This window comes from Scyliorhinus torazame, chromosome 11 (genome assembly GCF_047496885.1).
Source record: "Scyliorhinus torazame isolate Kashiwa2021f chromosome 11, sScyTor2.1, whole genome shotgun sequence".
NCBI classification, from domain to species: domain Eukaryota; kingdom Metazoa; phylum Chordata; class Chondrichthyes; order Carcharhiniformes; family Scyliorhinidae; genus Scyliorhinus; species Scyliorhinus torazame.
In genome coordinates, this window is record NC_092717.1 from 26,420,727 (window position 1) to 26,442,631 (window position 21,905).

The 21,905-nt window shown below is 44.6% G+C and overlaps 1 protein-coding gene across 3 annotated transcripts in view; it reads right to left on the reverse strand.

The window, feature by feature from the left end:
* Positions 1-21,905, reverse strand: part of LOC140385184 (arf-GAP with SH3 domain, ANK repeat and PH domain-containing protein 1-like) — a 414,311-nt gene that overhangs the window by 211,389 nt on the left and 181,017 nt on the right. For all 3 annotated transcript variants that reach the window (XM_072467067.1, XM_072467065.1, XM_072467066.1), the window contains exons 10-11: positions 17,564-17,639; positions 3,254-3,340 (exon numbers count right to left, since the gene is read on the reverse strand). In XM_072467067.1, the coding sequence (XP_072323168.1) occupies positions 3,254-3,340; positions 17,564-17,639 (163 nt within the window). The remainder of the gene's footprint in view (positions 1-3,253; positions 3,341-17,563; positions 17,640-21,905) is intronic.

Below are 21,905 nucleotides of genomic sequence, written 5' to 3' on the forward strand. Positions count from 1 at the left end.
AGGCGTTCAATCAAGTTGAATAGATATATCTGATGAGGTGTAGGGTTGGGTCGGTTTAGGGTTGGGTTGGTTTGGGCAGGGTTTTGAAGATTGGGTTTGGCTGCTGTACAACTAAGACTAGTGTTCGGACAAACAAGGAAAGTTCAGAGTGCTTCCGACTATACCGGGGGGCGAGGCAGGAGTTCCCACTCTCTCTGCTGCTCTTTGTCCTAGCGATAGAGCTGTTAGCAATTGCATTTAGGGGGTAGAGGGGGGGGGGGGGGGTTGAACCAGGGGAGAGGGTCGAGCACAGAGTTTCTCTGTACGCAGATCACCTCTTGTTGTACATTTAGAACCTGGTTGGGAGCTTCGATAGGATCATGGGGATTCTGGGTGAGCTGGCTGTTTTTCGGGGTGCAAGCTGAATATTGGGACGAGCAAGGTGTTCCCAATTAATGCACGGGTACAGGAAAGGAGGTTGGGGGAACTGTCATTTCAGGTGGTGGGGTGAGCTTTCACTATCTGGGCGTATAGGTGGCACTGAGTTAGGCCCAGCTGCAGAAGTTGAACTTGGTGGAAGGAACGAAGGCGGACTTCAAGAGGTAGGACATGCGGCCATTGCCTTTGGTGGGTGCATGCAGACAGTGGAGATGATGGTGCTGCCAATGTTTTTGTTTTCATTTCAGAACCTCCAAGTCCTTTTTTAGGAAGGTGAATGGGTTGATTTTGATGTTTGTGTGGGTGGGGAAGGCTCCGCAGGAGAGGAGGGTGTTCTTGGAGAGGGACTGACAGAAGGGGGTTGGCATTATCATGCTTGTTGAATTATGACAGGGCAGCAAATATCGCAATGGCTAGGAAATGGGGGTGGAGGAGAGGTCAGTTTAGGGGTGGATGGAGTCAGCCCTGTGTAGGGGGACCAGCTTGAGGGCACTGTTGTTGGTGCCCCTTCCGTTTTCGCCGGTTCAATATTCCACGAGCCTGGTGGTGGTATCAGCGCTGAGGGGTTGGAACCAGTGCAGACAACATTTTATTGGAAGGCATGTTGCTGTGGGCGCTGATTTGTAACAATCATAGGTTTGCACCAGCCTGGCTGGATATGAGGTTCTGTGGGTGGCGGCAGGTAGGGATAGAGTATTTCAGAGATTTGTTCGTGGGAGAAAAGTTTGCAGCCCTGGAAGAGCGCTTGAGGATACGGACCAGTTACCAAAGGAGAATAGATTCAGGTATCTGCAGGTTAGATCTTTGTTAGAAAGGAGGTGCTGTCCTTTCGGGCGCCGCAGGATAAGCTTTTGTCTGAGGATGACACTGAGGGTTGCAGACATGTATGGGGAGCTGATGAAGAGGGAGTGTGCTCACGTGGAGAAGGTCAAGCGCAAGTGGGAGGAGTAGTTGTTTTGGGGGGGGGGGGGGGGGGGGGCGTCGGAGTGTGGAGGGAAGCCTTGCGGAGGGTGAATGTGTCCTCGACGTGTGCTTGGTTAATGCAGTTGACCTTTGTATTTTTGTGAAGATGTATATATTAAAAATGCGTTCAATAAAATGTTGGGACAAGTTGGACTGAAGGGCCTGTTTCCATGCTGTAAGCCTTTATGACTCCCCTTTCACATATCCATGTTGATTATGCTTGATTGCATCAAGATATTCTAAGTGTCGCACCATAAGCTCTTCAATCATAGATTCCAGCAATTCCCTATGACAGCTTTTAAGCGAACCGGCCTGCAGTGTCCTACATTGCAATTTCTCCCTTTCCTGAATGGAGGAGTCGTATTTGTTATTTTCCAATCTGATGGGATCTTTCCTAAATCTACGGAATTGTGGAAAATTGAAATCAATTCATCTACTTTCTCAGCTGCTACTTCTTTTAAGACCCTAGGATATAGTACATCAAGACCTGGGGTCATGTCAGCTTTTCATTCTAACAAATTTCTCAGTACACTTCACCTCATCGAATTGTTTACGTTCCTCCCTCCCTTTCACCTCCTGATTCACAAATATTTCTGGGATATTATTTGTATCCTTTACAGTGAAGACAGACACAAAATGTCTGTTCAGTCATCCACCATTCCCTTATTTTCCATTATTAATTATTCATTATTCCATTCCCTTTCACTAGGGGATCAACACTCACCTTATCTTTTCCTTCATAAATACCCGCAAAAACTCTTACGATCTGTTTTTACATTTCTAGTTAGCTTTCACTCGTGCTCTAATTTCTCCCACCTTATTATTCTCTCAGCCATTCTTTTATTTCTTCGTGGAATAACACACCTATTCTTTCAATTTGATACTACCTTTAACTTCTTTAGTTTGCCACGGATGGTTCCCTTAAGAGTATTTCTTTCTCACTGGAATGTGTTTTTTCTGAGCATGCTGAAATATCTCCTTAAATGTTTGCCATTGAATCTCCTCTGACCTATTAATTAACCTAATTTCCCAGTTCACTTTAGCCAGCTCTGTCTTTATGCCCTTACAATTTCTCTTATTTGTGTTTAAAATGCATGTCTTAGTTCCACTCCTATGTCCATCAAACTAAATGTGAAATACAATCATATTATGATCACTGTTATCTAATGACACTTCACTATGAAGTCATTAATTAATCCCATCTCATTGAACAATGCTCTCTGGATGGTGCTAAAACGTGCTGCTCTGTGAAACTGTCCTAAAACACCAGACTACCTATACCAATCTGATTTGTCCAATCTATCCGTAGATTAAGATCCCCAATGATTATCTCCGTACCTTTTTCACATGTCCTCATTATTTTGTTCTGAATAACCTGTCGTATAGTGTGATTACTGTTAGGGGACTAATTCCCTCTCTAACTCTACCCCCTCCCCTCTACACTCCCACAAGTGATTCTTATCTTTCTCTACCCAAACTAATTCTGCATCTTGATATCCAGAACCAAGGTAATCTCTCTCCATTGTATCAATGCCACCCTTAACTAACAGAGCTATTCCTCCACCTTTCCTAGCTTCCTGTCCTTCCTAAATGTCATGTACCCTTGAATATTCAGGTCCCAGTCTTCATTATCCTGCAGCCATGTCTCTCTAATGGGTTACAACCCAAACCCAGCCATTGAGAATAATCAAGACATTGATTGAACATTGCCTTTCAAAACAATTAATGACATTATCCAAAGAAATTCAGACAATACCAGAATTTCTTTTAAAATGAGATGCAATGATTAACCAGCATATATATCAGTCAAATCAGTATAGTCAAATTACATTGATTATGCAATGTAACTTCTTACTACTTCAAGTACACTTACCTCTTTCTGTTCAAGTTGCAGTGAGGATTTGAGCATGTCACGGAGTGTGCAAAGCTGCTTCTTTTCTTCATCCTGTGTTTGCTTGATCTGCAAGAAAAGACAAACACTAAAATTGAAGTCTTGTTATTTATCTGACACCAAAAAGTAAAATACAATAAGTTAGAATTATCAGTTTCTTCCGAATAAAATACTCAATGACCTATTTTGTAATTAGTTTAAGCAGATTCTCAAAATAATCAACTAGGTAACCTCTTAGAAAACATGAATCTTTTAAAGCAGCTTATGCTCATACTTCATCTGCTTTAACCAAGAAAAATCCCTGTAACAACTACAAACATGATTACTGCTAAGATTACTTTATTGAGATTTCCTCTTTCATCAAGTAAAATTTGACTCCGGTGGAAGAATATTGCTTTGCAACATGTTAGTGAGATTTATAGAGACTTCAGTATCCCTACTACTCTGCAAAATCAGTGGTTCCCGAAACTTTTTGGTTGAAGGATCATCAAATCATTGATCCATGTCATTATACCATATAATCAACATAAATATGCAGTAGAATGTTTTAATAATGCTGAGATTGGGTGGAGGGAGAGCAGTAGTAAGAGGAAGCAGGAGCGGTGGTGGGAGGTGAGGGGGCAGTGGAAAGAGGGAGTGGGACATCCGAGTATTGGAGATTTGAAGTAAACTAAGAGAGCACCAAGACAGCAGGAGCCCAGAGGAACAGAGCATGCATCTGCCTGGTGCTCATTCACTTACTCCTGACCACTACATCCACACATTGTGGATCCCCGTAAAGTCTCTTTCGACCCTTAGTTTGAGATCCACTGTCCAAAATGACAGTCATTAATAGCTCATCTTAAAAATTATACAACATGCCTCTGGAAGTTTAAGGAAACTGGCAATGGTCAACTTTATATGTTTTGAACATAGTGAAAATATATTAGTCAATCTATCAATCCAATTAGATGGCTTTTTATGCACTTTAAAATTAATATATGTTCAAATTATTTTGGAGTTCAACAATGCCTTCACTAAGATACTCAGTGAAAATTCAAAATCAAAGCCATCAAGAAATAAAAGCTGCGTTTTTTTTATTATTGCATATCTAAATAACTTTTCTCTGTGAAAGCTACAAAAAATTAAGATGTTACACTGATGGATGGACTCACGAATAGGACTTCTGCAAGAATGGACGAAATAAAAGATCACCAACCAATTTTTAACAATTATCAACATTGGTTTTTAATATGTACAAATGGATGAATAAACCAGTTTATTATTCAACAGCAGCCAGAGTTCTGCCAAGATATTGATATGTCCTTCCTTATTCTTCGAAAGAAATTCAACCCATCTGTGGGCAAAGCAAACTGCAGCCATCCCACAGAACAAAAATCATTGAGGACCATTTTCTTTGATGAAATTTGCATCATGTGGCCAGGTTATTTTTATATACTGCATTAAACTTTAAATGGTGGTGTAGTGGGGCAGTGGTTAGCGCCCCTGTCTCTGAGCCAGAAACTCTGGGTTCAAGTCCCATCCCAGGACTTGAAGGCCAAGGAAGGTGCATTCATAGCATGGCAACAGGTTGAGTATCAACCTGCAAAATCCTTCCAACACACGACAATGGTAAGAGCAGGAGACACACTCTTGGTCAGCCATGTTTGATGCGGAGGGGGCCCCTCAAGCTTCAAGCCCACAGGCTAGCAACTCTTTTCAGGAAAACCTTGCAAGGGGAACAGCAGCGCAGGAAGAAAAACATCAACAATAATTACACTATAAGGACAAATCATCTCTACATTACAAAATTAAGCTTTTACCTCATGTATTCTGCTGTTTGAACTTTTCACTCATAACTGGATTTCCATATCATAAAGGAATCTGCCAAATTTATCTGCAGTTTGAAAATAACCTGCATGTCAGTTGGGTGCAATTACAATGTTCTGGTCTTTATTTGGATGAGGGTTGTGTTGTGTTGGGTGTTCCGATACACCAATGAACCAACACGGTTGTAAATGGTACAACTCTTGTTTTATTGTCTTCTACAATAATAACTAATAACTGCTGGCTGAGGTTTGTGCTTCACCAGCTAACCTGTGGACCCAGCCCTTTCACTATCTTGGTGAGGCACTCAGCACATGGTCTATGTCTGAGTGGCACTGTGAGCTCTGTGCTCTGAGCTACCTCCTGGTAGAATGAGCGGGAACCGTGGTGTTCCATGTTTTATAGTGCGTGTGCTCTCACTGGTGATTGGCTGCGATGTTGTGTGTGTGTTGGTTGGCCCAACTACCTGTCCATCAGTGTGTGTGTGTGATTGCACCATGATATGCTAATGTGGATATCATGACAGGTTGCTAATATAAAAGCCTGGAATAAGCACTTTTGGCTTAACTTTGTAACATGCTGTTACGAAGCCTATCTTTTAATCTGTGCTAAATATTTGAATTTTGTACTAACTGGAACGCAAGGTGTCAATACTAATGGTTGCACAAAGCATTGTCAGTAGAAAATGATTAGTTCAGAACAGATGAGTTAGCTGAGAAAGATTCAATAAATAAGGTGGAGGCCGTTTGTGACCTCCACAAATGATGAAGCGGTAATTGTGAAATTGTTGGTTTTTCTGCAGTAGATTGACGTTGGTACAAGGGAGGCGTTTCTACTGTGAATTACAAGCTTCATGGGTTGCACCTTCACCCCAGTGCTTACAAGGGAATGATCTGCATCACAAGCCAGCGCTTTGGTGCTTGCATGCGTTGAGAATGCTGTTCAGAGTCACATCTGGTTATGATCAGATCTGGTTGGTGCTAATATCCTGATCTTGGAATCTCCAGGTCATATTATGGCATGGTTTGTTCTGAAAGGTGTTAGTTACACAAAGCACATAGTGGCAGCTAAACTTTAGTCTCTGTCCATTCACATTTATCTTTCTCAGACCATGATGTCTAAGGCAGGAGGGCTGTGCCTCATAGTCCAAGCCCTCTCTTGTATTGAAATCCCCCAGGTAAGTAAAGATGATCTGACTTGGGGATTCTGTTGATAACAGTGTTAAGCTCTTCACAGGATTGCTCTTTCACCTGAAGCATTGCAGCATAGATACTCAAGAGTTTAACTGCCCCGGTTTAAGTTTAAGGCAGATGGGGAGAACATGCTCTGAACCATTTGTGGGACGGGTGTTCTAGCATTGAGAATAGAGACTTCCTTGCACGTTTCCTCTGAACTCTTCCCCTGCCAGGTGAATGTGTAATGTTTTTCTTTCAGTGATCCGCTTTCAGCATTCCTACAAGTCACCAAGCTAGCCTATTGTTATAACCTGCCTACTTACCATTGGCTGGGGACTAATGACTATCCCACAATCCTGTGGGAGTATGAGCTTCCCCAATGAGGGGGGGGGGGGGGGGGGGGGGGGGGGCGGAGAAACCACTCGTAAACTCCCAGTATAAATAAGCTGGCCAGTTCAGGAACCAGCAGGAAGGAGTATGTAGCAAGGGAAGTTACTGCTGCTGTTATGTATATATGTTATAGTAAATAAATGTTATTACTTTGTATCCTTAAAACTTGTGCTGGATTCTTCGTGGCCCTTACAAAACCTATAAAGTTCCTTGTTGATCACAGCTGTATTGCATGCATTATTGACCACCTCATGTCATCTGTCAGTTCTGTGCATGTGATCCTGATGTTCCAGCTTGCTAAAGAATTGACACCAGGCATTACTTAGCACAGCTGACCACCAAGGTGTAACCACCGTTATATGAGGTGAAGGTTGCCATATTAAGGATATTCATCCAATTGTTTTCAACGGCTGCCTTTGTGACAAGGTATCTGAAGGAGTGCTCACATGCTGTCTGGTCATAGGTTAGATGATAGGGGTCATCAAGGGTTTGTAGCTTTGACAGATTATTGCCTGAGACAGGACCATTGATTAGCGAGAGTTTTATACGATAGAAAGCTTGAAACAAGCAGGGCATGGGGAGGCACAGACTTCCATTTGGAAATATACAGACAGCTAGCATTTACAGCAACTTACTGCAAGGCTAAACTTTTTAAGTTGCCTTAATAAATATCCTGCGAGTTTTATTAAAACATTCAGCCTGTCACTGATAGGCTAGATTGAGCTTGGAGTAAACATACATCTGTTAAATGTCTTCATTGTGACATAGTGAGTGGTGTATTTATTACTTTTACATACTCAAGGAGCATAGAAAAGTATGCATTTTACATTAAAGGAGCACAGATGAGTATGCATTTTACGATGTTATATTTTTATTCATCCACCATGAACAAACATTTGTTGGTCCAAAACCTGTATCTTCTCTTGGCAAGTGTGTGTCCACATTGGCATTCAAACAGAAGAGTCACAGGTTATATTCCATTAGTGAAACACAGAAAAAGGGTTTTCTGCTGTGCCCCTGCAAGTGTCAGCATCATTTACCTAAATATAGGGCAGGAAAGACACTGCAGATCATTTTGGAGACTAGGTCTACTTATGGGAGTGACCAGTCATGCTGAACCCGAGAAAACAATCTCACAGTAGAAAACAAAGCAGTAAATAAGGTTTGAATTGTACAGTACATGAAAGATAACAAAAATCACAGGATGTGATATTGAACACACTGGTTGTCATTCATCTAAAGTGCATAGTTCTATTTGTCACATTACAAGGCACTCATCATAACACATCAAAGGGTGAACCATCTGATACTTGGCATCAAGATACTGAACTGCAATAAGATGCTACTGAAGTTAATTTTTTTTTAACCACTGGAGAAGACTGCCAGGTATTCAACATCATTCATGGTCTTCACAAATTGAAAGGCAGGAATCATTTTTTAAATAGAGGATTGTGAATGTTCTGAATGGACGACTCAGGTAATGACTGTGGATTATATTTGCTAAAAGATTGATGCAAGAGCTAAGTTTTTTAAAGTCTTAAAATAAGGAAGAGTGGTCGAGAGGCAAGGAGGAAATCCCAGAGTTTAGGGCCCAAGCAGTTAAAGACAGGGCCGCCAATGGTGAAGCAATTAAAATTGAGGCTGCACAAGAGGTCAGAATTAAATGAGCACAGATATCCACAATGCACGGTAGCATTGTGGATAGCACAATTGCTTCACAGCTCCATGGTCCCAGGTTCGATTCCGGTTTAGGTCACTGTCTGTGCGGAGTCTGCACATCCTCCCCGTGTGCGCGTGGGTTTCCTCCGGGTGCTCCGGTTTCCTCCCACAGCCCAAAGATGTGCAGGTTAGGTGGATTGGCCATGCTAAATTACCCATAGTGTCCAAAATTGCCCTTAGTGTTGGGTGGGGTTACTGGGTTATGGGGATAGGGTGGAGGTGTTGACCTTGGGTAGGATGCTCTTTCCAAGAGCCGGTGCAGACTCGATGGGCCGAATGGCCTCCTTCTGCACTGTAAATTCTATGATATCTATGATAATCTCATATCTGGGCTGGAGGAGAGACGGGGGAAGTTACACAGGGAGTAAGAGAATTTTAAAATCGAGGCACTGCTTGACGAGAAGCCGATGTGATGCAGTCTCTGACAATTACCAAGGAATGAGGTAGAGTTGGGCTAAGGAATCAAATTTGTGGCAGGGAGGGACAATAATGGTTGCAGTCTTTCCAAAATTTAATTGGGGGAAATTTTTGCTAATCCGGTAGTGGATGTCACAAAAAGTCATCTGATAATTTAACAGCAATGCAGGTGTCGAAAGAGATGATGGTGAGGTAGTGATGTGAGTCATCAGCATACGTGCAAAAATCAATGCTGCATTTTTGGACATGTCGCCAAGGCGCAGCATGTAGCTGAGAAACAGGAGGTCAAAGATAGATCCATAGGGGACAAAAGAGGTAATGTCATGGGAGCAGCAATAGCAACTACTGACCCTCTGGCTATGATTAGACAGATAAGAGTGGAACCAGGTAAGTGCAGCCTCACCCAGCTAGACAACTTAGAGAGGTGCTGGTGGAGGATGGTGTGGTCAACTGTGCCAAAGTTGCAGAAATATCAAGATGAACGATGAGGGCTAGTTTACCTTGGTCACATCACACAGCATGGCATTTATGGCTTTGGTAAGCGCTATTTCAGTACAGAAAACTGACTTCAGGGATTCCAACATGGAGTTCCAGGAAATATGGGCATGGATTTGGGATGCAACAAGTTGAAGCACTTTGAAGAGGAAAGGATGGTTGGACTGAGGTGGTGGTTTGCAAGGATGGAGGAGTGATGATGGCAGATTTAAAGAACAAAGGGACAGAACTTTAAGGGAGTCATTAACAATATCAACTAGCATGGACACCAGCAAAGTTAGTTGGGTGGTCAATGCTTTAGTGGTAACAGGGTCTAATACTTTGTATAACTCAAACAGTACACAACTTGATCGCCACATTGTCAAGCTTGGACTTCTCCAAACTTTACTTGGTTTTTTTCTCTTTATTTATTGCACAATTCTTGTTCATCAGAGAGTCAGAAAAGAAGAATGAACCTTCTTTCTATAGTGCAGCAACCAGAACTGCAGACAGTGCTGCATGTGCAATTTGATCAGTGCATTTAAAAACCTCAGTATAGTCTCTGTAGCTATATATACAAAAGATTTGGGATGAGGGAATGATGAGGGAAAAAAATATTATATTAGAATTAGTTTTTAAAACTTTAGTTATCCACTGAAGGAATTAAAACTCATCTGTATCGATCTGCATTACATATACAAGCTGTTTCGCTGAAGTTGTCAACTGCAAGACACACTAAGGAAACAATCTGCCTGGGGCCAGTTCTCGGGTTGGAGTTTGAAGCCTGTAATAACAATGTGGGATATTCTACCATTTTCTTTGATGCCAGGGTGTCTGGAGATAATGGAATCGGGTCAAGGATCACAGAGCTGCTCGTCTATTGCAGCCTCCATACCTCAATAGGAACCATTAAACAGCAGGGATTCGCGGCGGGGGACTGATACACGCAAACCAGATGACAGACCACTGAGGTAAATATTAGGAGACCGCATGTATGTGTCTTTGCACTGACTGGACATAGATACCTTGTAACAAATGATTGTTATGTGCTAATTTCTTGACAAAGTATATCTGTCTGTACAATTCTTGAATCAGTGCTCTCTGACATGCCATTTGGAACCTCATTATGATTGTAATAAAGGCCTTGTTCGTAACTCCCAAGAGTCTTTGTGAGGGTGAAGTACACTATAGTCGAATAGCTATATAATTCCCCCTTGGCACCCATCATTTTGCTTGCTTTTAAATTGAGTTTCTGCAATGTTTCAACATTGAAAGTCCATGACTTCCAAATCTTTTTCACTTTCTCTTCACGGTATACCCAACCCAAAATCTTGGAACCTTTAATTATTAAGCTTGAAAATGATTTTTTACCAATTTACATTGCTGTTGACAACAAAATAGACAAGTCGGTGCTCTAAGCTTCCACAACAAGGGGACAGCTTTTTATTCAAGGTGATAGCATCGAAGGACAGTGCAGCAGATCAATCCTCAACATACAGGGTTGAGGAAAGAGGTCAAAGCTCAGTCTATATTGGCTGGAACATCTCTCTCCCTCTGCATGGGCAGTCTGAGAGATTGAAACGCAGAGATCTCTTTTAGTCTAATTACAATGGGAAGACTATGAATGCATCCGGTCTGTAATACAGAAAATTAGGTATCAGTTCACTCAGGGTCATTTAACTTTGAACTGATCTTGGCTTACAATAGTGGCAGCATCAAAAATTTTATTATCTTAGCATCATTCGAGGTTTGTGGCAGATTTCCAACTTCTACCACCCTTTGCACAAATAAATTCCTAATTCACTCCCAAAAGGTCTGACTGGAAGTTTCAGACTATGGGTTTGATTCTGGAGCCTTGTTGCACTCGAGCAAGGCGAGACCAGTGAATAGCAGAAGGCGCCAAAAACGAGAAACGCGCCGGGCGCCAAACCATTTGCGATGCAACCGGCCCACTCCCGTTGGAGAAATCCTATTTCCATGCAATTAACGGGATCCACCTCCGGTAACGAAGTCACCTCCCCAACAGGTAGTCGCACTGGCACCAATTAGTACTCCTTTTCAAAAATGTGAACCTGGTAGAAGGACTGCTGGGGGACCCTAGGAGGTGAGCAGCCATCTTCACTCACAGGCAATGAGCCCGGGAGCATTGTGCATGCTGCCCCTGTGCGCGGATGGGGGTGGGGGGACAACCAGGAGAGTGCTGCTATGGTTACGGGTGGACTACCATGGGGTGCTGGGGGTATCGGGGCCAAGGGGCAACCCTAGTCCTTGACAGTCTGCGCCACTGACCACCCATAAACTCACACTGACCGCAAAGGCATCTGTCTGTCCGGCTGAAGACGATTGTTTTTAGGGAATTGGCATTGTGGTTAAGTGAGCACTTCTCACATCCCAAGTGGATCCCCATGGCTGGACGAACCATGTAGAAGGGGGGCACATTGCCCAGCATCCCAATAACACCTTGATGCATAGACACTGTGCTTGAACACTGCGGGAGGAGCACCACCTACGCAGCAGCCAACCCCTGTACACCCAAGGGTTGGGCCCAGCCCCTGGCACATAGAATAGATTAAAAGGAGGCCATTCGGCAAATTGAGTCTGCACCGGTGCACTGAAAGAGCACCCTACTTAAGCCCATGCCTACACCCTATCCCCGCAACCCCATCTAACCTTTTGGATGCTAAGGGGCAATTTAGCATGGCCAATCCACCTAATGTACACATCTTTGGACCATGGGAGGAAACCGGAGCAAACTCACGCAGACACGGGGAGAAAGTGCAAACTCCACACAGGCAGTCACCCGAGGCCAGAATTGAACCCGGGTCCCTGGAGCTGTGAGGCAGCAGTACTAACCATTGTGCCACGGTGCTGGCATATGCGTGGCCAGGGTTTGGTGACATTCTATTCGGGTGTCTGGGATGCAGTCCGGTGAGTAGGGCCCCTCCACTGCCATGGCAAGGTGTACGTGGGCAGGGCGTGTCGCATGTGGGGCAAGACCCCATGTCTGGGAGGAATGGGGGATAGCCTGCATTGCGGATCGAAGAGTCAAAGTGTCAAACTGGTTGTGGTGAGGGTATTCTCATGTTTCTCGTACAAGTGTACACCACTGCCCCACTCTCCTGAGTGCGCCACCCCACTATCCCCACCCTCCCCCCGAAAGCCCCCAACACCTCCTCCCCACCATGCTATTATGGGCCAGGGTTTAGAGAACACCAAAGTATATCATGGAGTTCACCTGACCCACAACTTTTAATAGATTTTGGTTATGGGGAGCACAAGGGCCCACTTTACAGGTGTGATGCAACAGAAAACGAAGAGTATTTTTAAACAAAACAATGTTTATTCTATGAATCCAGTTAACATTTTATAAACACAAAATAAACATCTTATCAACTACTAACACTGATAACCCCCCAAGAAGATACAGTACTCTATAGGTAACCCGTAGTAACTTCCCGAACAACATCCATAAGCCAAAACATCTTTTAACAAAGACAGTGGGCAGGATTCTCCCAGCTCGGTGCCGGGCCGGAGAATCCCCGCGAATGGGCCACGCCACCCCGACGCCGGCACACGATTCTCCGCAGGCCGGCCTGCCGACTCTCTGGCCCAGATGGGCTGAGCGGCCATAGGAAAAGAGCCGAGTCCTGCCATCGCTGTTCTAACCTCCTCTGAGCCGGCGGGACCTTGGTATGTAAGGGTCGGGTGGCGGCCTGTGGGGAGGTCTCCGATGTGGCCTGGCCCGCGATTGGGACCCACCGATCGGCAGGCTGGCCTCTGTGACTGGGGACCTCCTTTCCTACGTGCCGGCCCCTGTAGCCCTGCGCCATGTTGTGTCGCCGCCGGCCATTGAAGGAGGCCACTGCGCATGCGCATGTTGGCGCCAGCGCCACTGCGCATGTCCTTGTTGGCACCAGCGTAACTGCACATGCGCGGATCCCGCGGCGCCCAGTTCATGCCAGGATCTGCATCTGGAGCGGCGCGAACCACTCCAGCACCGTGCTGGCCCCCTGTAGGGGCCAAAATTAGACGTGGGAGCGGCCCGTTCACTCCGTCGTAAAACGCGCCGGTGTTTACGATGGTGTGAACACTCTGCTGTGGGATTGGAGAATCCCGCCTAGTAGGTTTGAATTCTCCACAGAGGACAGTTATCAGCTCTTAAATTATCAAGTGATCTAAACACCTTGTTTACTATACAGAGAGATAGACCAATATACATCTGCTTGGTTTGAATGCAGCTCTCCAACTGAAAACGAAACTAAAGCACAGAGCCAAAACAGCTCCCAGCTCAAAGCGAATGTAAAAAGCAGAGCAGAGCCCAGGTCCACCCCCACAATGACATCACTGCAGTCATTTGATAAAACACACGTTTCTTAAAGGGACTCTCACATGACAATGCACACTCCCCTCCTTACTCCCCAAGTACACCCCCCCCCCTCTCCCCCACACCCTAATTCCCTCTCAGTGATTCTCAACATGGCTGGCCTCCCTTGCTTCACTGCTATATCTAGGTGTGGAGATGGTGGCAGCCAGCTGCCTACCATGTTCCGTGGCCTTCGATGCCCCTGGCGGCTGACCTCTGGGGTCTTGAGCCGGAGGGCCCTGGTGCACTTGACGTCAGCGAATGCACAGCCATGCCGCCCTGTTCTTGGTGCTGACTGTGAGATGCGGCTTTGTCAGAGGGGTGGAACTCGAGGGAGCTAGTGGCTACCATCTCCAGTCCATTGGATGGGTCTGCATTGCCACCCTGCACCACCCTCCTCCTGGTCGGTGCCAATGGGGCCCTGGGGTTCACCTCGGAACGGAGGGGCAGCTGGATTGAGCCTCAGCTGCCCCTGCACCATGTGGCTCTGCCAACCCTGTTGGATCCCAAATGACTGCACCATGGAGTCGGCGATGCTCCTCAGTGATTGGGCTACGCTCTGCAGCTCCTCTGCAATGCCCACCTGCGACCAGGACAACCCCTGCAGCACCTCGGCCATTCCCATCTGAGAAAGGGGCATGTTCCGCAATGCCTTATCAAAATCCGCCTGGTACTGGGTCACATCCCCCAGCGAGTCCGACAGTATGCCAAGGCCCTCAGCCATGGCCGTCACCGACTACGCCGCACCTTGGACACCTCCACTCATGTGGCTGATGCCAGGCTCTCCACTGTGATCGCTATCCCTGCTCTCTGTCTCCTGCCATTCAGCCAATTTTCCAACCAGGTCAATAATTTGCCTTCAATTCTATGAGCTTCAACTACAGTTAACAATAACCTATGAGGAAGGGCTTTTCAAGTGTCTTCAGGAAGTCCATATATGTAACATCTGAAAACATTCCCCTGTCCACACTACCACAGTCAACTATTGAAAACATTCAATCAAATTTGTCATGCAAGACCTACACTTTATAAATCCATGTTGGCTGTCTCTAATCAGCAGAAAATGTTGTGGTGTTCAGTCACCTATTCCTAAAGTAGACTCCAGCAATTTCATGACAGCAGATGTTAGGTTAACTGGCATTCTGATTTATTCTTCTCACCTTTCTTGAACAGCAGAGTAGCATGAACAATTTTCACAATTTAAAGCAATGGTTCCCAAATCAAGAGAAATTTGGAAGATTATACTAAAGCAAGTAAAATCAAGAAGTCATCATTTGTACTTTGGAAACAGACATCAAAAGTTTGGTTTTAAAAACGACAAGAGTTTAACCAACTTTCAATTCTAAAACATTTATTTTGTTTCTTTATCCTCCTCTTAAAGATACCAGTTCATTTTTGGATGCAGGTACACTGGTGCCAGATGTCCACTGCTACTTCATCCGGGTGATTATTCTTTATTAGTCAACCTAGATAGTGAATGTTGTAGGCCGTTCAACCCAAGAGACATCACAGGCAGGACAAAATCCATACTCACCTGGTTTCCATAAGCATATATCTAACAGCAGGAAAACCCTGATCAGGATTGCTCGTCAGGATCACTCAGCTCCTGACCTCATTACAGCCTTGGTTCAAACATGTACAAAAGAGCTGAACTCCAGAGGTGAGGTGAGAGTGGCAAACCTTGATTCAAGCAAGCATTTGACCGAGTGCAGCATTAAGGGGGTCTGGCAAAACTGGATCAATTGTGGATCTGGATCAAATCTCTGTGTTTGGAGTCATACCTAGCACAAGGGAAGATGGTTGTTGTTGTTGGAGATAAATCATCTCAGTTCCAGAACATCACTGCAGGATCATCACCTCAGAGTAGTGCATTAGGCCAAACGATCTTCAGTTGCTTCATCAATGACCTCCCTTCCAACAGAGGTAAGGATGGTCTCTGATGATTGCACAATGTTCAGCACCATTCATGACTGCTCAGATACTGAAGCAGTCCACATTCAAATGCAGCAAGACCTTAAACAATATCCAGGCTTCGCTGACAAGCGGCAAGGAACATTCATGCCACGCAAGTGCCAGACAATGATCATCTCCAACATGAGAGCATCCAACCATCACCCCATGATGTTCAATGCCATTACCTGGGGGTTACCATTGACCAGAAACTGAACTGGACTAGCCATATGGGGAAGCAGTGGCGTAGTGGTATTGTCGCTGGACTAGTAATCCAGAGGCCAAGAGTCATGCTCTGGGGACCTGGGTTCGAATCCCACCATGGCAGATGGTGAAATTTTAATTCAATAAAAAAATCTAGAATTAAAAGGTGAACATGAAATAATTATCGATTGTCATAAAATCCCATCTGGTTCTTTAATGTCATTTAGGAAAGGAATCTGTCGACCTTACCTGCTCTGGTCTACATGTGACTCCAGACCCACAGCAATGTCTCTTAAATGCCCTCACGGTTGTGCAATAAATAAATGCTGGCACAGCCAGCGACGACCCCCCCCACCCCCACCACAATCCTGTGAACAAATAAAAAAAAGAAATATACATATAAATACTATGGCTACCAGAACAGGTAGCCATAGTATTTCACTCCTGACTTGTGCCTTGCAGATTGTGTGCAGGCTTTGGGGGAACTGGCGAGCGGCAATTCTCCGGCCGGATGGGCCGAGCGGCCGCTACGACACGAAAGGTTCCCGCCGGCAGGAACTCTGCAGGAACGCTGGGGGGGGGGGGGGGGGCTCCGATGGGGTCTGGCCCGCGATCGGGGCCCACCAATCGGCGGGCCGGTTTCTCCCCCCCCCCCCCCCCCCCCCCCCCCCCCCCGGGCCTACCTCCTTCCGCGCATGGCCCCAGAACACTGGCTCCATGTTGGTGAAGGGCCGGCGTTTGTAAGACGTTCCCCACGTATGCGCAGGATGGCGCGGCCCAACTGCGCATGCGCAGGATTGGACTGCCCCAACTGCACATGTGCGGGTTGGCGCGGCACCCATTTGGCGGCATGTAAGGATGCTGGAGCGGCTTTGGGGGAACTGGCGAGCGGCGTGAACCCCTCCAGCGCCATGCTGACCCCCTGTGGGGGCCAGAATTGGTCGTGTCCGGGCCCTGTTTGCGTCGTCGTGAAATGCGACGGCGTTCACGACGGCGCGAACACTTGACCTCAATATCGGAGAATCGCCCCCAGTGCCTTTGCCAAAAGGAGCCAGAAGTGATTCAACTATGCAACTCTACGATGTTCAGCAGCCATTTCATCGATGTTTTTGTTAAAACTGTCTGTAAATACAAATTTTTGTTTTTGAGAACATTTATTCCAGTTTAAATAAGCAAGTTTCAGCAGTGGTCAAGGCCAACAGAAGCCTCAAAAAAAGATCTTCCCAGTCAACACAGGGGCCACGAAATCTCACGGGACAGCCAAAATGGGATTTATGTGGGCGTGATTTCCGTTTCCTGGTGGAAGGGGTATGGAGGGGTCTTTTACTTAAATTGGTGACTGGGGTGCCCCGATCTTGGGATTACTGACCTTTCCAGTGTCTTTAGCCCCTGCCCCTCCAGCTGACAGTGTGAATCCTGTTTCCTCATTAAAACTGTACAGAGTATTGTTCATTGCGGCAAGAAGAACCGACTGTGAAGCTTGCGAGCTTCTCACCAGTTTTCTCACCTGAACCAACACATTGTGCATTTTGGGGAAGATTCCGCCCACTGTGTCCGAGTTCTACTGCTAAAGAGTAATACAATATATAACTTAGAACAGATGCAGACAATACACTACACGTGTTCAGAGTTTTATGTAATTGCTAAAAATTGTGAAATTAACTGTCCAAATCAGCTCACCATGCAAGTAGCAAACTTAGACAATTAGTTAGTGATTGGCAAATTTAAATAAATTTGAACAATAACACATTCAACTATTATGTCATGAGAAACTTTTTCAAATATATTACTTACGTTGTATAAATCAGCAGCCAGTTTTTCGATATACTGTTTCAGCTTATCTGCTGTTTTTAAGCCATCCTGAAAAAAACTTGGAAAAAAAATTTGAGAATCGGAGTTAGTGATAAAATTGTAATCACTGAAGACCTGGGTCTTTCTGGCTTCACCCTCATTTGTAAAATGCAAGTTTCTGAATTTTTCCTCCTACGCTCTTGGTTAATCTAATTTTCTTTATGTGAAGCAATAGATGAAACAAGAACGTAATGATAGGATTAGAAATCAAAGATACTTTAAAAGATTCTCAGTCATTTATAACTTTTGTACGTACAATATTGCCAGAAAATGTGTGTGAACAGTTAGTGAATGCCTCTAATTTTTCATACTAACCACAGTTCAATCTGTAGATATTTCTAAGCAATTTTCAAAATCTACAACAACAAAGTGTATTTGTAAGTAACAGCATATGGCTTCTACATGAATATCTACAAACAGTTGCAATATCAGATTTAAAAATTTACCACACTAACAAATATTTACATTAAAATAAAGCATGTAGAGTAGTTTAGGTCTCTAATTTCACAGAAATATATTCCTACATTACAGTAGTAAGTATACTTCAAAGGTATGTAATTGAGTTGATGGCGCAAATCATCGTGAATGACTATGATTTAGTGGCCATTACTGAAACATGGTTAAAGGATGGTCACGACTGGGAGTTAAATATCCAAGGGTATCAAACTATACAAAAGGATAGAATGGATGGTAAGGGCGGTGGTGTAGCTTTGTTGTTTAAGGATGGCATCCGGGCAATAGTAAGGGATGATATTGGTGCTATGGAGGACAAGGTTGAATCAATTTGGGTGGAAATCAGGAATAGTAAGGCGAATAGGTCACTGATAGGAGTAGTCTATAGGCCACCAAATAGTAACAGGATGGTAGGGCAGGCAATAAGCAAAGAAATAACTGATGCATGTAGAAATGGTCCAGCAGTTATCATGGGGGATTTTAATCTACATGGCGATTGGTTTAACCAGGTTGGTAAAGGCAGCCTTGAGGAGGAGTTTATAGAATGTGTCCGGGATAATTTCCTGGAACAGTATGTAATGGGACCTACAAGGGAACAAGCGGTACTAGATCTGGTCCTGTGTAATGAGGCAGGATTGATTAATGATCTCATAGTTCGGGATCCTCTTGGAAGGAGCGACCACAATATGGTGGAATTTAAAATACAGTTGGAGGGTGACAAGGTAAAATCAAGCACTAGTGTTTTGTGCTTAAACAAAGGCGGTTACAATGGGATGAGAGAAGAACTAGCTAAGGTAGATTGGGAGCAAAGACTTCATGGTGAAGCAGTTGAGGAACAGTGGAGAACCTTCCGAGCGATCTTTCACAGTGTTCAGAAAAGGTTCATACCGACAAAAAAGAAAGACGGTAGAAAGAGGGAAAATCGACCATGGATATCTAAGGAGGCGAGGGAGAGTATCAAATTGAAGCAAAAAACATACAAAGTGGCAAACATTAGTGGGAGACTAGAGGACTGGGAAGTCTTTAGGGGACAACAGAAAGCTACTAAAAAAGCTATAAAGAGTAAGGTAGACTATGAAAGTAAACTGGCTCAGAACATGAAAGCAGATAGTAAAAGCTTCTACAAATATATAAGACATAAAAGAGTGGCTAAGGTAAATATTGGTCCTCTGGAAGATGAGAAGGGAGATTTACTAATAGGAGATGGGGAAATGGCTGAGGAGCTGAACAGGTTTTTTGGGTCAGTCTTCACAGTGGAAGACACAAATAACATGCCAATGACTGATGGAAATAAAGATATGGTAGGTGAGGACCTTGAGATGATTGTAATCACTAAGGAGGCAGTATTGGGAAAGCTAATGGGGCTAAAGGTAGACAAGTCTCCTGGCCCTGATGGGATGCATCCCAGAGTGTTAAAAGAGATGGCTAGGGAAATTGTAAACGCACTAGTGATAATTTATCAAAATTCACTAGAATCTGGGGTGGTCCCAGAGGATTGGAAAGTAGCAAATGTGACACCACTGTTTAAAAAAGGAGGTCGGCAGAAAGCGGGTAATTATAGGCCGGTAAGCTTAACTTCGGTTGTAGGGAAAATGCTGGAAGCTATCATTAAGGAGGAAATAGCGGGGCACCTGGAGGGAAATTGTCCCATTGGGCAGACGCAGCATGGGTTCACAAAGGGTAGGTCGTGTCTGACTAATTTGGTAGAATTTTTTGAGGACGTTATCAGTGCAGTAGATAACGGGGAGCCAATGGATGTGGTATATCTGGATTTCCAGAAAGCTTTTGACAAGGTGCCACACAAAAGATTGCTGCATAAACTAAAGATGCATGGCATTGAGGGTAAAGTGGTAGCATGGGTAGAGGATTGGTTAACTAACAGAAAGCAGAGTGGGGATAAATGGGTGTTTCTCTGGTTGGCAACCTGTAACTAGTGGGGTCCCTCAAGGATCAGTGTTGGGCCCGCAGTTGTTCACAATTTACATAGACGATTTGGAGTTTGGGACCAAGTGCAATGTGTCCAAGTTTGCAGACGACACTAAGATAAGTGGTAAAGCAAAAAGTACAGAGGATACCGGAAGTCTGCAGAAGGATTTGGATAGGTTGGGTGAATGGGCTAGGGTCTGGCAGATGGAATTCAATGTTGCCAAGTGTGAGGCTATCCATTTTGGGAGGAATAACAGCAGAATGAATTATTATTTAAACGGTAAGATGTTAAAACATGCTGCTGCGCAGAGGGACCTGGGTGTGCTGGTGCACGAGTCGCAAAAAGTTGGTGTGCAGGTGCAACAGGTGATTAAGAAGGCTAATCGAGTTTTGTCTTTCATTGCTAGAGGGATGGAGTTCAAGATGAGGGAGGTTATGCTGCAATTGTATAGGGTGTTGGTGAGGCCACATCTGGAGTATTGTGTTCAGTTTTGGTCTCCTTACCTGAGAAAGGGACATATTGGCACTGGAGGGAGTGCAGAGGAGATTCACTAGGTTGATCCCAGAGTTGAGGGGATTAGATTATGACGAGAGGTTGAGTAGACTGGGACTGTACTCATTGGAGTTTAGAAGGATGCGGGGGGATCTTATTGAAACATGTAAAATTATGAAGGGAATAGATAGGATAGATGCGGGCAGGTTGTTTCCACTGGTCGGGGAATGCAGAACTAGGAGGCATAGCCTCAAAATAAGAGGAGGTAGATTAAGGACGGAGTGTAGGAGGAACTTCTTCACCCAAAGGGTTGTGAATCTCTGGAATTCCTTTCCCAGTGAAGCAGTTGAGGCTCCTACTTTAAACGTTTTTAAGAAAAAGATAGATGCCTTTCTAAAGAATAAAGGGATTCGGGGATATGGTGTACGGGCCGGAGAGTGGAGCCGAGTCCACAAAGATCAGCCATGATCTCATTAAATGGCGGAGCAGGCTCGAGAGGCCAGGTGGCCTACTCCTGTTCCTAGTTCTTATGATTGTAAAGTACACTGGGATATTCTGAGGTCTTATAAAGGTCTATGTAAATGTTTAAGAGTTGTGTTAGTCTTTCAGGTTTTATTCAACCTTTTAGCATTTTCTATCATTATTTAATTCATAAAATATAGAATCATAGAATCCTTAGTGGAGGAGGCCATTCGGCCCATTGACCCTTGGAAAAAGCACCCTACCGAGTCCCGTGCCTCCACCCCATCTCTGTAACCCCACCTAATCCTTTGGACACTATGGGGCAATTTAGTATGGCACTCCACCTAACCTGCACGTCTTTGGACTGTGGGAGGAAAAGGGAGCACCCAGAGGAATCCCACGTAGACACGGGGAGGAAGTGCAAACTCCATAGTCACCCGAGGCCGGAATTGAACCCGGGTCCCTGGCGCGATGAGGCAGCAGTGCAAACAACTGTGCTAGTGTGCCGCCCATGGGTTTATTACAAATTATTCTGGATTTAATTAAGGTTTTTAAACAAAAAGCTTTTGCATACCACCATGAAAATACTTGTTAAAGTGCTGCTCTGACATCTTTTTCCTTCAAAAATACCACGCTGTCTCTCTTTCTTTTATTTCATTATGTCTGTAATGACTTACTCAGTCTCCTACACCTATTTTATCTCCTCCCAGGATCTCAAAACTGTGGAATTCTTTACGTACTTCAGCTATTTCGTCATACCATAAGCTCAGCTTCTTAAAATTGAAACTTAGCATCACTTAATCACTGCATCCTGATTTTTCTTACCTTTTCCTTTGCTCTTTTTGCCACTATCATTTTGAAGTGCACTGACAGTTGTAACATAAGAATAGAGGTAGGAGTAAACGCAGTGTGCAAACACTCAAAACACCAGCACTGGACCAGCTTATCCCG